This window comes from Solanum pennellii, chromosome 8 (genome assembly GCF_001406875.1).
Source record: "Solanum pennellii chromosome 8, SPENNV200".
Taxonomy (NCBI): domain Eukaryota; kingdom Viridiplantae; phylum Streptophyta; class Magnoliopsida; order Solanales; family Solanaceae; genus Solanum; species Solanum pennellii.
The window spans coordinates 64,496,121-64,511,822 of NC_028644.1; the positions used below are offsets into that span (position 1 = coordinate 64,496,121).

Here is a 15,702-nt window from a genome sequence, read left to right on the forward strand (position 1 = left end):
ACCAATATACACATATATAACAATTCACAATAATAACATAACCCTGGGTGATCCCACAAATGGGGTTTGAGGAGGGGAGTGTACACAGCCAAACAACCTTACACCTACATTGTGAAGGTAGAGAGGCTGTTTACGATAAATCCTTGGCTCAAATAAAGCATATAAAGTTAGGCATATATATAAAGATCACCAATGTCACGAGACTCCACAGCTCCACTGTTCAACAGGATATAAGAAGCTGATGAAAGAAATACCATTACTGGATGATAATAAAACAATAATGCTTTTTCTGAACTTTCTAAATTTGGCTGTTCGACAACCAGGGAGGCCCCTTTAGAGCAGCCATTCCCTGTTGTCCCTTGGTCAGCAATCGAACAGCCACTGACAACCAAAGAGTTCGGGATTGGGACCCATGCCTAACCTGCATAGCCAGTTTTCAGAAGTTATGGAGACACTCGGACTGCTTTTTCACAGATTGCCAGGACCATACTTGAAACCAGCATTTTCTGGAATTGAAAGCTTAGAAATTTGGATTTGTATCATACAACAAGCAGTATACGTGTAAAACATGCTATATGAGTCTGATGATTAGCAGATACAAAATTCATGCTTAGTGGGTTCGAACGAGTAAACAATATACAGAACTAGAAGATGAAAAAATATTTCTTGTTGAAGTACAAAAGAGTATCTCTAGCTATTGATAATATGGTATTTCGACTCCACATAGCCTTCTGTCTCCCATAAAAATGATCCAAAAGAAACTGCCTCCAGCACCAGCATTGTCAAACCAGAGTATGTAACAGACAGAACTTCATCATTAGATACATCTAGGGTACCATCACCAGTAACTTTAATATCGGGCCTTCCAAACAATGCTTGTGTCTGCTTTTCAATCACAGTAACTGCCTCCTTTGATCTTAAGGTTGCATATCTCTGTAATGTGTCCGCATCCAAATACATCACATAGGATCTCAGCCTCTCCGGTTTACCCTCAATATCAGAAACTGCAAAACCTTCTCTGTCACCATCTTCAGGGTAAATTTCTATCAATGAATCTGGATCCCATAGTTGTCTCGGTGCTGCTGGCTCGTCAGGATTCGTTGAGATCTGGAAGCTCTCAGGAGGCTTACTCACAGATCTTTCAAGTTGATAACGTTCGTCAACCCTTTTGAGGAAATATCCATACATAATAGAAGCAGCATAGAGCTTGCCAAGTTTGATTTTGCTCATTTGAACAATGCTATCAAGAGGCTCCACAGCACGCTCACCGAGAACTATGGATATGTGACTGATGATCATTTCAAATGCATCAGGGGAGTGTACGGACTCTAGCTTCTGCTCTTGATTTGGCCAATAACCCACATTTCCAGTAGGATCTGATGTTTCAGATATTTTTGGGATCATTGAAATGTCATTCTCTACAAATTTATGTACAATTAAGCAGTACAGAATCTCCTCTAATATTTTCCGCCTTTCTTTCTCTCTGACTTCAGCTATTCTCCTGAAATTAAAAAATGTACTTATATGAATAATATCCATATAAATAGACTTGGCTGTTTTGTTTTCTATTGGGCAGGAAACAATAACTGAATATGTCACCCTAAGCAAACATAAAGAAGCAAAGGTCGAGTAAATTACTTTTGGAGGACATCTTTGGTAGAAGACTGGTTTTCCTTTAATTGGGCATCCCTTTCATTCTGAAGGTTCTCCAGCTGCTGTTCAATAGCTGCAGGGAGCAGATGGGGATGGGTTTGCAACATCTGGGCTAAAAATTGACCAACAGCTGACTCCAACTGCACAGGAGCAACTGGGACCAAATCACCTCCTGAACTTCCTGATACTGTTGCTCTTATTTTCCAGCTTCTAGTTTGGGCCTTTCCTAGTCCAAGTCCTAGCCTCGGAACAGAAGAAGATGGAGAGCTCTGCAGAAGGAAGTAAGATTACTATAGGCAATAAATGTAAGATAGCTAAGGTACTTGAGAAATTTCTCTTGTGAGAAACTGGAATCTAGAAAGTACTACACCTTCTTGACTCTCCATCAAGAACATCAACATACAATTGTATAAACAGCTAAACAGTCAAATACAGCTGTTCTTGTTACTGCTTGAGGAAAACTGTATCACATGAAGCCGGAGAGTATACAAGGACACACATACTATTAACCACACGAACCTCCCACCCCAAACAAGGAAACAGCCCTTAAACAAGTCATCAGAAAAAATGTTCAAATTCCATTACTCAAGCATACAAAACGGCACAAATGAAATCCAAATTTTTGAATTCAAATAAAACTGTACTTTAAGTCACAGATATATAATTTATTTACAGAGAAAAATGCAAATAGAGTCCTTCACTGCACTAACTAGAGAGAGGGTAACATATCCTATATAGTAGTAAGGTCTTATCCCATTATTAGTAGCCGAAGTGTGGGTCGGCTAATTGCATATCTTTTCAGCTTATGAAATAAGCTTTCAACACAAACAAGATGTTTCATGCACTGATTAGCCAATCTTTCTAAAGAGCAAAGCTAAACAAAACAATCCTGAGAAGATATCTTTACACAATTTAAGTTTACCAAACCACACGATGTTCAAGAACAAGTGAGATAGCTTGAAATGTTAGTGATAGATGGATGGTTTTTTCCTCAATCACATGCATAATGCAACCACCTCTGTATCAGTCACTTTCATACTCCTAAAAGACTTTCAATTATAATACGAATTCAATGTCAGTTACATGAAACAAATTCAACTTTCAATCGCTGACTCGGAGAGATATTTATAATCTGGCACCCTGAAATAGATCTACCTAAAGAATTTCCAAATTGAGAACACACCAATTCAGCATACTTGACGTAACCCCTTTTATTTTTTTAATAATAGTAACAGTGTATTCATCAGCTTAAGGAATACTGGCCACCATATTTACTAGTTGTAAGCAAAGACAAAAATCTTGTTCATCTTACAAGAATTAATCACAAATCTTCACAGGGAACATATGAAATCTACCAAGGATTCATTATCATCTACAAAGCTTTCTATACACCAAAAAAATAATGACAAATACATTTGACTTCAATCTGTCTACACCTTTGCATCATATGAACAATGTGGACGAAGAGGAACTCCACATATTTTGAAGGTAAGCAACTGCACTTCATTATATTAAATCTACATGTTTTTAGTTTCTATCATTTCGGCGTAAAATGAAAGATGTATATCATTATGACAATCTTTTGGACTTCATAACTCTTTGTATCATAGATAAAGGAGCTTAAGTCCTTTATCTTGTTTATATTCGTACTGGGTTAATGCTGTCTTTGTGAGGAAAAATATTAACTTCTTCCCCAGAAAAATGACTGAACATGCAGATTCTAATTAGGATCATGCATCCTATTTCATGTTTGACTTTTAGAATTGATAACCGCCATATGGTTCATTACAAAAAGCTACGTGCAATGTCCAAGTGTTCTGAAAGCCTTTTTCCTGAAACACTTCCTAAGGTTCAAAGTGGTTAAGACTACTTTCCAACTTATTTCCTCAACAACTGTAAGTATCATCATGCTAGACTCTTTTAATTCAACATTTTCTTGAAAAACTGAAGAGTAAGAAAATATTGTTTCTCAATCTATGAACTAATGAATTTTATATTCAATCCAAATGCATACCATATTTAGTTTGGGGCTGAGTGCATTTCAATCTGCATTATGCTAGTCATGAAGCTTTTATATACTGCTTGTCATGAAGCTTTAATCAAGGAAGTAGTGCACACCGTATTTCTACATCACCTTTGCCATCCAAATGGTTATTATGCACATACTCGCTTACGCCATAGTGTTATTAACATTCCTATAAAGGAGGATATATTCTGGTTCAATTAATTTTATAATCTAACAAAATAAACTACCTAAACCGCAGCCACTGGAATCTCTTTCTTCTATTGTGTATTTTCCTAATGAATACTCAATCAAATTCTGTTGTGCGCTTACATAACCCACAGTAATTAGCCTATGTGGGCGCTCAATCAATTGTTTGAACTGGACCGTCCAGGCTCACTCTTAAACCAAAGTTCTATTTTCAACTAAAATAGCAATACTAAACAAATACTGTCAAATTCTAACTTCATCAAGTAATCTTCATAAACTCGTAGTCTCTATTAGCACTGCGAATCTACGATTCTTTATCCATACCGAAACTAAGGACATTTCTTCTTCTCTTTGTTTTTTTCCTTTTATACTTGCATTATAAAGCCAAGATATATGTACAAGAAACTATAAACATCATAAAATAAGAATCTCATCTTACTTTGGAGAAAGAAGGAGAGAGAAGGAATTTGGAGTCGGAAAATGCATTGGAGTGTTTCAAACCGCCGGCAGCTGACGGAAGCACAACGGACACGTCAGCGAACATTACGGACATTTTCGTTAACTATTTTCGGCGGCTGAGGCACCGGCGGTTTCCCGGGGAACGGAGGTGGAGATTCGGAGAAGCACGGAATCTTCTAGTGGCTACTGCGTGTGTTGCTAATCAACGGTAGAGCCGCAATTTTGCTGATTTTTCTGAAGGAGGCATTGGTTGGTTACGTGGAATTCAAACTATAAAAAGTATCTAATCTTCTTTCTCTTTATATATATTTTTTCTAATGTTAATATAAAATCATATGCTATATTTAATTATATAGTTATATAACAATAATAGTTATATCATTTTTATGTAATGAAAGGAATAGATCGAAGAATTTCCCGCTTTAAGAGCTCTTGTGTCAATTACTTTCATTTTTTTCGTTAAATTATCTGTAACATAATTTTAACTCGATTATTTCCTAATAATCTTATACCTCGCAACTCACAAGTTACATTAATTGATCAATCAATACTATTGATATTGACTCGATTATTTTTTATATCATACCTCACGAGTCACATTAATTGATTAACCAACACTCCGTACCGTTGAAAAATTATAGGAATGAAATGAATATAACAGTAGCTTGTTGGGACCCCAAAGTTGATTTTCTGCTAAACTAGCACTAACTCTTCAATATACCCTACCAAAATCCTATATAATATTTTTTGCAAGAGTAGATTCATTTTTCTTTTGTAATTTGTCATGCTACTTCACTTTCGTATTTCTTTTTCTGAACTACTTTGATATGTTTTTCCTTGAATCAAGGGTCTAGCAAAATCATTTAATATTTTTTGTTATCAGAGTGGATTCATTTTTCTTTCGTATTTTGCCGAGACTACTTCACTTCCGCTTTTCCAGAACTACTTTGATATGTTCTTCCTTGGTTTAGCAAAAACAATTTCTCTACCTTCTAACGTAGGAGGTAAGATCTGTATACATCCTCTACATGTGAAATTGTATGTTGTTGTAAAAATTATTGTTGGATCAAGTTTCTCAGTAAGAGCACCAGAAGAGAACATCTTTAAAGTTGAAAATGAGAAATGCCACCAACAGTTATCTGAGGGAAAGGACAAAGGAATATGATTCCAAAAGAGGATATAATGGAGTCATATTGGAAATTCATTAGTTCTAAGAGCAGACTCATCAACTATTTCATCAGTACATACAAATTTGAGCAAACAGAGACACCACCTATTAGGCACAAAACTATCACGAGTCATCGGTCACATACTCTACATATTATCCAGGTTTCTCGACCATAAAAGATCGGTCCAAACTGAGAAACAATGGACAACATAGGACAACGAATCCTGATACCAAAAGCCTCACATTCCATAGATTGTTAAACTACATAAATATGCAAATTAAAGACTCTTACTACTAAGTTTGTTAGGTTAAGCCTATTTTTCAATCCACGATAATCTAGCCAGAACTTCACTGACCACCCTGTTTGGGCTCTGTTTGTGATGAATGCTGGGTATCTTTGTTTAGATGTATGTCATTTCTACTAGGTCTTGGATCATCTCGGCCTGAAACTTCGCCAAGTCTCTCCTGCAAAGTCAAATACAGTAACTCATGGCACACAAGTATCTAAAAGCACATACAGGTAAAAGAGAAGTAGCAATTTCAACTAACTTCCACAATTAGAAGGTAATAAATAAAGTGTGCCAAATATTGTAATTAGCATCAAACCATGACACAGTCCACACTCCACACCATGTAAATATAACAGGCTGGTTGGTTCTGCAACTAGGAACATTATTCCTTTGACCTCACCGCTCTCAGTTTCTTCGTTGTGCTATTAGTAATTGGGTGACAATTATTGAATTCGTCTTTCTGTTTCTCTTCATTTGAGAGAATTAAAGAAAGGAAATGAGAATACCTTAAGAGAAGCATTCTGAGAAGCAAGTTGGTCATGCTCACTCCTTAGACGACTCAGTTCTGCTCTAAGAGAGGCATTTTCTTCCTTTAGAACTTCAGCACGCTGTGCTAGTTCATCGCACTCTGCCTGGTCCCAAAAGGCAAAGTGGAGTCAGGGGTCAATCCAGATAGACAAAAAGAAAAATTGGAATTATCTGTACCTGCTTCCGTAGCCTAGACCTACGTGCAGATTCCCTGTTGGACTGCTTTCTTCTCTGCCTCTTGAGCTCCCTTTCATCCTATAATCATGGAAAGAAATATCATCAGTTAATATGAACTAAATTACAAACAAAAAGGAAAACCAAAGGAGACACATCCGCAGTTAGAAACGACAGAAAAGGACATCCAAGGAGCATGCATTAAGGATGTTCCACCCTGAGTCACTACCCAGGCAAAATATCCGTGGCATTTACAAAATCTCTATGTCTGAACATATTAAATGAGCTCTACCAATAATTCTATGGGGCTATGATGGGCCATATTGTACACTATTCATGTTCCTCCCATATAACTAAAGTACATGCTCTTAAAGTGAGTGTTTAGCATGAAGATGAACATTATGAGCACCTGCATATATTCATATCTAGAACCAGAGTCTTGTTTTATAATGCAAAATGCAAATACAGAATTAATCCACCACATGCTAAGTTAAAGTTGGAAAAGAGGGAGAATGTTAAGAAGAGATAAAGGGATACCTGAATCCACATTTGTGATTGGACAATATCCCTTGATCCAGCATTAACTATTCCTCCAGCAACTGAAGCAGACGGTACCTTCCCATGGATTGCAGGAATATTCGGCGAAGCAGCAGCATTCCAGTAGTCCATACCAATATTCAAGTTGGTTGTGGGGCCAGGAATACCGCCAGCACCCACAGCTGACATTGGCATGATTGCCGTAGTTTGGTTGACCAGTGAATGAGGAGCACTAGTTCCTCCATTCTGAGAACTATGAGCAGAATTGCCATTTTGAGATGCTTCTTCAGCTGTTGAAGAGATGTCATACTTCTCATCAAATAATGCATTTCAAAACTTATCATAAAACATTTAAAGCAAAGTCATACCACCAGACCTGAATCTTGCCTGCCTGCTGACTTCATTGGTGACTCCTACACAAAATAAACAAGAAAAATCAATGATGATACCAACAAAGTAGTAAATGGACAATACTGTTTGCATGCATACAGACTACAATGGTAATGAACAGACCAAAAATCTGCTCAAAAGACTGAAATTGATGCATTAAGATGGAAAGCCTATTTAATAGCATGCCTAAACAAGATTTTAAGTAACAGTAATCCACCATGATGACATAAATCAAAATATCAACCATACGGTACCCACATTTTGAGAATTTGCATCACTTCCTTCACTTGAGCCTTCACTTCCACTCTCGGCACTGCAAGCCCAAAATTGGCAAATTGAAGGTCAAACTTCTCAATAACTGACAGTACTTTCATTTTAACTTTAACAACCAACAGAATCATGCAGAAAATGCAAAAACAAATAGCCATCTCTTCCTACATTGTGAAGTGACCGCACATTATTGACTTTCTAATTATGCCAGGATTGAGTTGGCAATGCTAGGAAAAGCCCTGGACTGTTGTCAAGTTACACAGAAGAGGATCAATAGATCAAAAAAGATGGAGCGAACTACCAGATTGCATATGGTGCACTATACGGAGGTGGAAGAATTCAAGATGTTTTGAATATAAGGGCAATCAATCAAGAAATAAAATAGAATTGTCATCGTATTGTTCCTTTTTTTATACAAGGTAAATAATTTGTTACCAATTTGTGAAACCCCGTATACAAGAAATATACCAAAAGAAAGAGAACCTACACCGAAATATGGTTTCTCAACTAAAGAGATATCTCCTATACAAATAGGGACCTCATGAGAACACCAAAAGAAAAATACAAACAAAAAACTACTTTTCAATTTTACAAAATCTTATTCGACCCCTTCAAATGTTCTCATATTTCTCCCTTTTCAAATAACTCACATAATTGCTAAGGGGGCAGCACTCCATGCCCTTGGACTTCTCTTCCCCCTCCTCTTGAGTCCCAATTTCGCAATGGCCCATTGACTTTGCCCAGCATCACATTGCATCCCAAGAAAATTAAAGACCATCCTCCTTAATTGATTAGTCATTACAATGCAAAACAAGATGATGTACATCTTCACCCAAACTGTTGCACATGAAACACCAACATAGGGGATCCTCCTCTATTTCAATTTTTTTTGTTATCAAAAGCACACTCCTAGTCGCCAACCATGAAAAGAAACATACCTTTCTCAGTGCTCTGTGGATCCAAACAGAACCATGAGGGGAAGTATGTTCCTCTCTCACCTATAACCTCTTGTAATAAAATTTGGCAGAGAAAAATCTATTTACACTTCCTCGCCAACTCCATACATCCGATGTATTGTTTAGTGTGTCCAGCAATACAATATCTCGATGAAATTCATCCATCTCCCAATCTTATATAATATCTCCGTGAAATTATTCCATCACACAATCCTATACGTTCCTTCAGAATCTTAAATCCCACCCACTAGTGAGACTTACAAAATTTGTTTGATTAGCATCTTTCTTTGGCAAGACACTATATATATGCTGAGGAATTCCTCAATCCATTCTCCCAACACCATTTAAGCACCAAAAAACTAATCTTGTTTCCATCACTATGTAGTATGCTAGAAAGGGTGCTATTGATCATACTTCCCTTCACCCTTTTGACAAGTACCTGACCCTGCTAGTCATTTCGTTACTCTCTCTATAACTGAATTCCACTCTACAAAATCTTTGCTTGACCCACCCAATGTAAACTCCAGATAGGTAGTAGATACAGTACTCACCTTGCAATTCAGCACCTGCGAGGTTTCTTTGGTGTTATCCACTTATCCCACCGGTGTAATCTCACATCTTTTAAGATTGATTTTAAGTCCTACCACAACCCGGAACAGATAAAAATCTGTCTCAAGTGATCTAGCTAGGATATCTCTGCATCAGAAAAGACCAATGTTTCATTTGCAAATAAGAGGTGCAACTGTCACATTACTATACCCATTAAAAGAAGCATCAAAGCCCTTTTACACCTCTAAATGACTGTCCTATACATCATTTTGCTTGAAACTTTCATCAACAAGAAAGAGAACCTGGCATTAAAAATGCAAAACTTAATCCATATCATCTGCTTGCCACAAAAATCCATCTCAAAGCTATCATTATGTTGTTCCATTTCTGGTGCAAACAGGAATATATAGATGACACAAAGTCTCTGTTGAAAGTACCAGTCTCTGTGAGGAAGAAGATAGTTTGCTAGTTTCAATATACAACAAATATGGCCAGCACAACCTTTTGCACTTTTGAAGTTAACCGTTGCTCCAAGATTCCCCTTCCAAAGAAAAAAAAAGAGTATATGACATTATTACATTCTTTTGGTAGTAAATTCCCAGCCTGGCTAAGTTTATGACAGGATAAGTTTTTTTTTTTTTGGAATCGGTAACCTTACTCTATATATCCACAGGAATACAATAACTAAACATTGAAGTTCCCCTTCAAAAGTATTACAATCTATCAAAAGCTCAAAACTAAATCTGTTGCCTACAAACAATTTAGAACATCAAAGATGTCTTCTGTTTGAGCTAATAAATTATGTCTACCCCAAAAGTAAAATAGAGCTAGACACTTCATACATCCTGAAGAATGTTCTGTACATTACCAAAGATCCTCCTATTGTTTCTCCCTTTCCGGATTGACCACCAAATGCATGTTGGGACAATCTTCCATCTCTCCTCATTCGTAACACTTCCATCCCTGTTCCAGCTAACAAGTACTCCTCTAATACATCCTGGTTTCACCCACGTGATCCCCTTCAGGCTAGTGAACATTCTCCGTAGTTTTTCTGTCCATTTACAATGTCAGAAGAGATGGTTGACTGTCTCAGCTTGCTCCCCATGCAGATAACACCTAGAGGCCAACAGATAACCTCTCTTGTTCAGGTTCTCATGTGTTAGAACAGCTACCTTAGCCAGGAGCCAAGTAAAGCAGTTCATTTCAAAAGGCACCTTTGAATTCCATATCGTCCATCTTCCATGGCCAATTTTTTTATGTCCCCTGTCCTGTTAAGGGCCTTATAAGCAGACTGGATTGAGAAGTCACTTTTGCTAGCCTCCTTCAGTAATAACGCATCAATTTCCTCAGCAAGACATGCGTGAACTCCTAAATAGCTGAGCAGTTCTGTCACATTTTCAATCTCCCAGTCATTTAGATGTCATCTTAGCCCTAGGTTCCAACCCTGTTCAGTCCACATATTAGCTATAGTTGCATGTTGCCATTGGCATAGTGTAAATAAAAACAGGGTGTGCTTGTCTCAAAAATATTGTCCCATTCCACTTGCCTTCCCAGAAGGAGGTCTTCCTACCATTTTCCACTTTCACTCTTGTTCTTGCTTGTATAAATGGCCATAGAATCCTGGTGGCCCTTCATACATTGCAATTATATGGAGTAGTTACTTGTGTAGTAATGTTGTCATCCACTTGTCCTCCATCCCATATTTAGCAGTAATCACATCCTTCTATAGCATGCCATCTTCATTTGCAAACTTCCATAACCATTTCAACATCAAGCTTTCATTTTGTTTCTTCAAGTTCTTGATACTCAGACCCCAGTTTCCTTGCTCACTATTAATTCCTCCCACTTGACTAAGTGAACTTTCTCGTCTTTACTACCTTGCCATAGGAATTGCCTGCTCAGAGCATCAATACATTTGAACACACTAGCTGGCATAGGAAAGACATACCGTCATATAGGAGGGAAAAGCATTAAGTATATTAACTAGTGTCAGACTTGTCTCCTAATGACAAGTATTGACATTTCCAATTGGTAAGCCTCTTCTCACACTTCTCTAATACTCCATTCCAGATCCCTTTTAATTTGCTTTTGGCACCCAAAGGCATGTCTAGATAAGTAGTTGGAAGATCACCAGCCTTTCCACCTAAAGTATTAGCTAGGCCTTCAATTGCATTCACTGTGTTGATAGGGTAGACAAAACTCTTCCCCCAAATAATATGCAACCCTGACACCGCTTCAAATATCACAAAGATTACCCTCAACATCCTGATTTGGTTGTGTACAGCCTCACAAAATACTAAGGTGTCATCGGCATATTGGAGGTGTGTGATCTCCATATTGTTTAAGTCACCTGCTTGGAGCCACTGATTCAGTTCCTCTCTTTTGTTGTGTTAATAAGTTGCTCATACCTTCCATAGCAATAATGAAGAGAAATGGAGATAGAGGATCTCCCTGCCTGAGGCCAATGTTATCAAACGCGAAAAGCACAAAAAATAAGGTCTATGGGGGCTCAAAGCGCAAATAAAGTGTGGACTTTAACGAAAAAAGCGCAAAGGGAGAGAAGACTACTATATATATGTTTAGTCCAAGACTAATAATTATAAACATGAATGACAAATATGTGATCAAAGAAATTGAAAAAAATTTATGAGAAAGTGAAATATCAATTGTTTAGTTTCACTTCTTCATAAGAGGCTCATTGGAAAGGAAACATTTGCCTTAGAACCTTAATGACGACACTAAAGCGCACATAAGGAGAGGCAAAGCGCTCAACACATTTTGAGCCTCGCTTCAGGACTTAAGCGCACCTTGATAACACTGCCTGAGGGCTCTTTGAGAGGGGAAAAAAGACATCGGAAGCTCTATGAATGGAGTCCCAATTAACTAAATATTTTTTATGACATAAATTATCCAAAAACGCATCTACTCAAATAATAACACAAAAGCAGCTAGAAAAATAAATGAATAATTAAAAAGAGCATGAAGGCTTTGGTCCAATAGAAAGAGTGCAGCACGTGATGCGTCCAATAAACATTTGTCACAAGTTTGAACCCTGCTATAGACGAAGTCTGATACTTATGGAGAAAGGTGAAGGTCCGAGGCCATTATTTGTCGAGTTCCGAACTATGCGCCAAATAACCCAAGCAGATCTCTTGGTAATAAATAGAGACAAACAACAAAAAAAATTAAACCGAGCATGAACTGGAGACATGATGATGGAACAACCTCAAACCATTTCAACAAAGCATACATTCTTGAATCTTGATAGAGCCCATGAGACCAATTGCCAACTAAGGTGAATACTTTATTCATCTAGTAACCATCTCAGTCAAGCTACTTATGTTTAGCAAAAAGAAATAATCAAGGCAACTTGCATGAAATGCTCAAGTAATGCAAACCAATTCAAATACAACCTATCCTCCATGTCTATACATGTTCTTCAGTCTGAACGACTTTCATATCAGAGGAATATTTAAGTACATTCTAATTAAGTTCAGGGGTAATGCCCCCAAGGCCTAGATCAAGTGGCAAAAGGTGGAGGATTTATGGCTTAGGTCGCAGGTTCAAGCTCCACATGCAAAGCGAAGCGTGGTATTTAAGTGAAGGGTAGAGGGACGGACCCATTATCCACTGAGTTTAGAAAGTTGTGGTTGGTCCAAAGGGCGGGTCACAGACGAATTTCTCGGTTATTAAAACAAAAAGTTCAAGGGTAATGAAGAAGATGGGAAAAGCTAAAGGATGAGGAGACTGGTGTTAGTCCTCATCTTCGTGTGATACATTCCGAATGATTTATTTAGTCGAGAATCACCATACCTTTTAGAGTAGACTCCATTTGCAGATGCTCCAGACGTTTTACCAAGCTCGTTCTTCTTGCCTGTAATCATATTCAAACTACCCAAGCTTCCTTTAGATCTTTTAATGGGCAATTTCTCCTTTACCTCAGATGATTTACCATCTAATTCAGCATTTCCAGAGGTGTTAACCTACAAAATTCATAAATCAGAAGCAGCATGAAAAATTAGAAATTTAAACCATTGATATCATTGTATAGATTCAGTGAACATATCTAGCTTTGGACTTACTGCAACTTCAGCAACGCCGTTTGGAGAAGGCATCGCAAAGGGGCTGAAGGGGTATGATCCCTGATTAATAAGGAAAATATTGCATGTAAGCAAAATAAAATGCGAGCAATGTGTAGCAAACTGAAAAATACTAGGAAAGAACAAGATACCGGAGGAATGGATGGATGAGCATATATTCCACCATGGGGATACATAGTGACATAAGGATGTGGTGGAGTACCATAGGGTGGCATAAGATGCTGAAAAGGGGGAAAACATAAAATTGGTGATTGCAACCACTTTTACATTGACTATCACAGAGTAATACCACATATATACATCATTATCATAACATTGAACTCAATACAGCATTATGAACCCCAAGCAGGTGATCCTAAAATATCCAACAAACATGCTTATTTAGGAAGATGTGATGACTGAACTCCCTCATGCACAGCCAGCAGATCTAACTTTTGAAGGAAACACTAAACATACCGTGATTCATAATTCCACCATACCTGAACTCCCCACATGTAAGGGTGTGCTTGAGGACTTGAAGCCATGAACCCATGTGGAGGCATCGGCGAATATCCCTGCATGAGAATAATCCATGTCCTTTGACTATCAACAATTAAATTCAACAGATGAAGTAAAAGACAGAGCGACAATGCTACAGAGAAACTCAACCTGAAATCCGGGCCACTCTGGATTTGCTGTACCAGTAGCAGTAGATGAAGCTTGCTCCTAAATGATGCAAAATAGAAAAATGATGCTATGGATTTAGGATAGCTCACATGTTATATAAATAACTTTGGTTATTAAAAGAGAAAAAGGAAGAAGATAGTTACCTGTGAATTGGGAGTCTTCGCCTCCTTTGACTCCTTTGCCTCCTTAGAGGATTTGTCAATATCACTGCTCCCCATGGCTAAACTGCACCACTACCTCAAAAACTCCTCAAACCATCCTGTCATGCAAAATAAGAACACATAAATGAAGTTCTTCATGAAAATCAGCTGAAGTTCTCTTTTTCAACACGCACACAAATCCAAGGCATGAATTTACATATGACTGAAAGAAAAACACAGATTTGACAAAAATTTATATTTTTGCAACATACCCAAATCCAAGTCATGAGTTTACATGTCTCAAAGTAAAACACAAATTAAACCAAAATTTTATTATTTATCAACACACACAAATCAAATGCATTTATTTACACGTCTCGAAGTAAAACACAAATTAGACCAAAATTTTGTCTTTTATTAATACGCACAAATCCAATGCATGAATCTACATGTGTCTCTAAGAAATTAGACCAAAATTTTCATCCTTTTCAACACACAAATCCAAGTCATGAAATTAGATATTTCTCAGAGTAAAGCACAAACTACACCAAATCCAAGTCATGAATTACATATTTCTGAAAATAAAACACAAAAATACAACAAAACTACTACAAACTAACACATAAGCAAAGACCGACACAACCTCTACCAAATTTGCAAGACCATTACTCGTTCATACCAAGTGTCCATTCACACAGATTTGCTATTTGACTAGCTGTAATCTCCAAAATCCGAACTGAAAAAATTGAAAACTGTCCACAGAAAACCATAAAAGCTCAAAGTCCACGTCCAGTTAATGCAAACAAGAAAAACGATTAAACCCCCCCACACACAAAAAAAAAAAAGACCTCTAAAAACAAGTAGCGTGTAGCTCGGTTGCTGAGCTGCCCACACCCTCACCCTAGTGGGGGGGAGGGGGTCCACATCCCCTCCCCCGCCCACCAACCCCCAAAAGAGACCTTTAAACATGCAAAGCTTCATAAAATCAATTACCGGGAAGATAAACAGAGACACCAGTGAATCTGAAAATTTGGGTCTGCTTCAGCTGTAGTACAACTCCGAAAAGGACTGGTTTTAACTTGAACAGCGAACCCAACAATAATCAAAAGAAGTGAAATTGAGGGAAAATTCTGAAAAAAAATGGAAGATTAAGAGAGAGAAATGGGGGAGAATTTTTAGAGAGAGAAAGTTAGGGCTTTGTTTTGGGGGAAAATTGGCAAGACGGAGCGTCACTGTCCCGTCGATTTGCGGAGGAGTTGTAGTTTCGATCCATCGTTGAATTGGTTGGTGACGTGGCGCAATTGACCGTGAGGTGGACTTATTTCAACGGCTCAGATTCGTTTCTGTATTATTATGTCACGACCCAAAACCGAGCCGCGACTGGCATCCACACTTACCCTCCTGTGTGAGCGAACCAACCAATGTAAATCCTAACATTTCATTATAATATCAACAGAAAGTAATGCGGAAGACTTAAACTCATTAATAAAAATCAATTCAATAACTTCTAAAATTCAACATCTATTATTTCCCAAAATCTGGAAGTCATCACCACAAGAACATCTATGATCAAATTACTAAACTAAGAGTATTCTAAGAAGCTAAAATAA

At 37.7% G+C, this 15,702-nt stretch overlaps 1 protein-coding gene across 1 annotated transcript; it reads right to left on the reverse strand.

The window, feature by feature from the left end:
• Positions 1-512: 512 nt before the first annotated feature.
• Positions 513-15,336, reverse strand: LOC107028930 (bZIP transcription factor 16). The gene is made up of 14 exons (XM_027918934.1): positions 15,086-15,336; positions 14,096-14,211; positions 13,935-13,991; positions 13,766-13,840; positions 13,418-13,507; positions 13,269-13,328; positions 13,000-13,169; positions 7,670-7,724; positions 7,398-7,434; positions 7,022-7,311; positions 6,488-6,565; positions 6,289-6,414; positions 1,639-1,922; positions 513-1,501 (listed from the first exon to the last, which is right to left on the reverse strand). Exons 2-14 carry the CDS (start codon positions 14,168-14,170, stop codon positions 691-693), a joined length of 2,208 nt encoding a protein of 735 aa, XP_027774735.1. The 5' UTR covers positions 14,171-14,211; positions 15,086-15,336; the 3' UTR covers positions 513-690.
• Between the last annotated feature and the right edge of the window lie 366 nt (positions 15,337-15,702).

Bases quoted from the DNA above. Each gene is read 5' to 3' on its own strand.
- LOC107028930 (XM_027918934.1), bottom strand. From the start codon at position 14,170: ATGGGGAGCAGTGATATTGACAAATCCTCTAAGGAGGCAAAGGAGTCA. The intron at 7,725-12,999 runs GTATGGTGATTC...TTGGGCTTGCAG, and splicing joins AATGGAGTCTACTCTAAAAG to TGCCGAGAGTGGAAGTGAAG. The intron at 6,566-7,021 runs GTATCCCTTTAT...CCATGATTATAG, and splicing joins AATCACAAATGTGGATTCAG to GATGAAAGGGAGCTCAAGAG.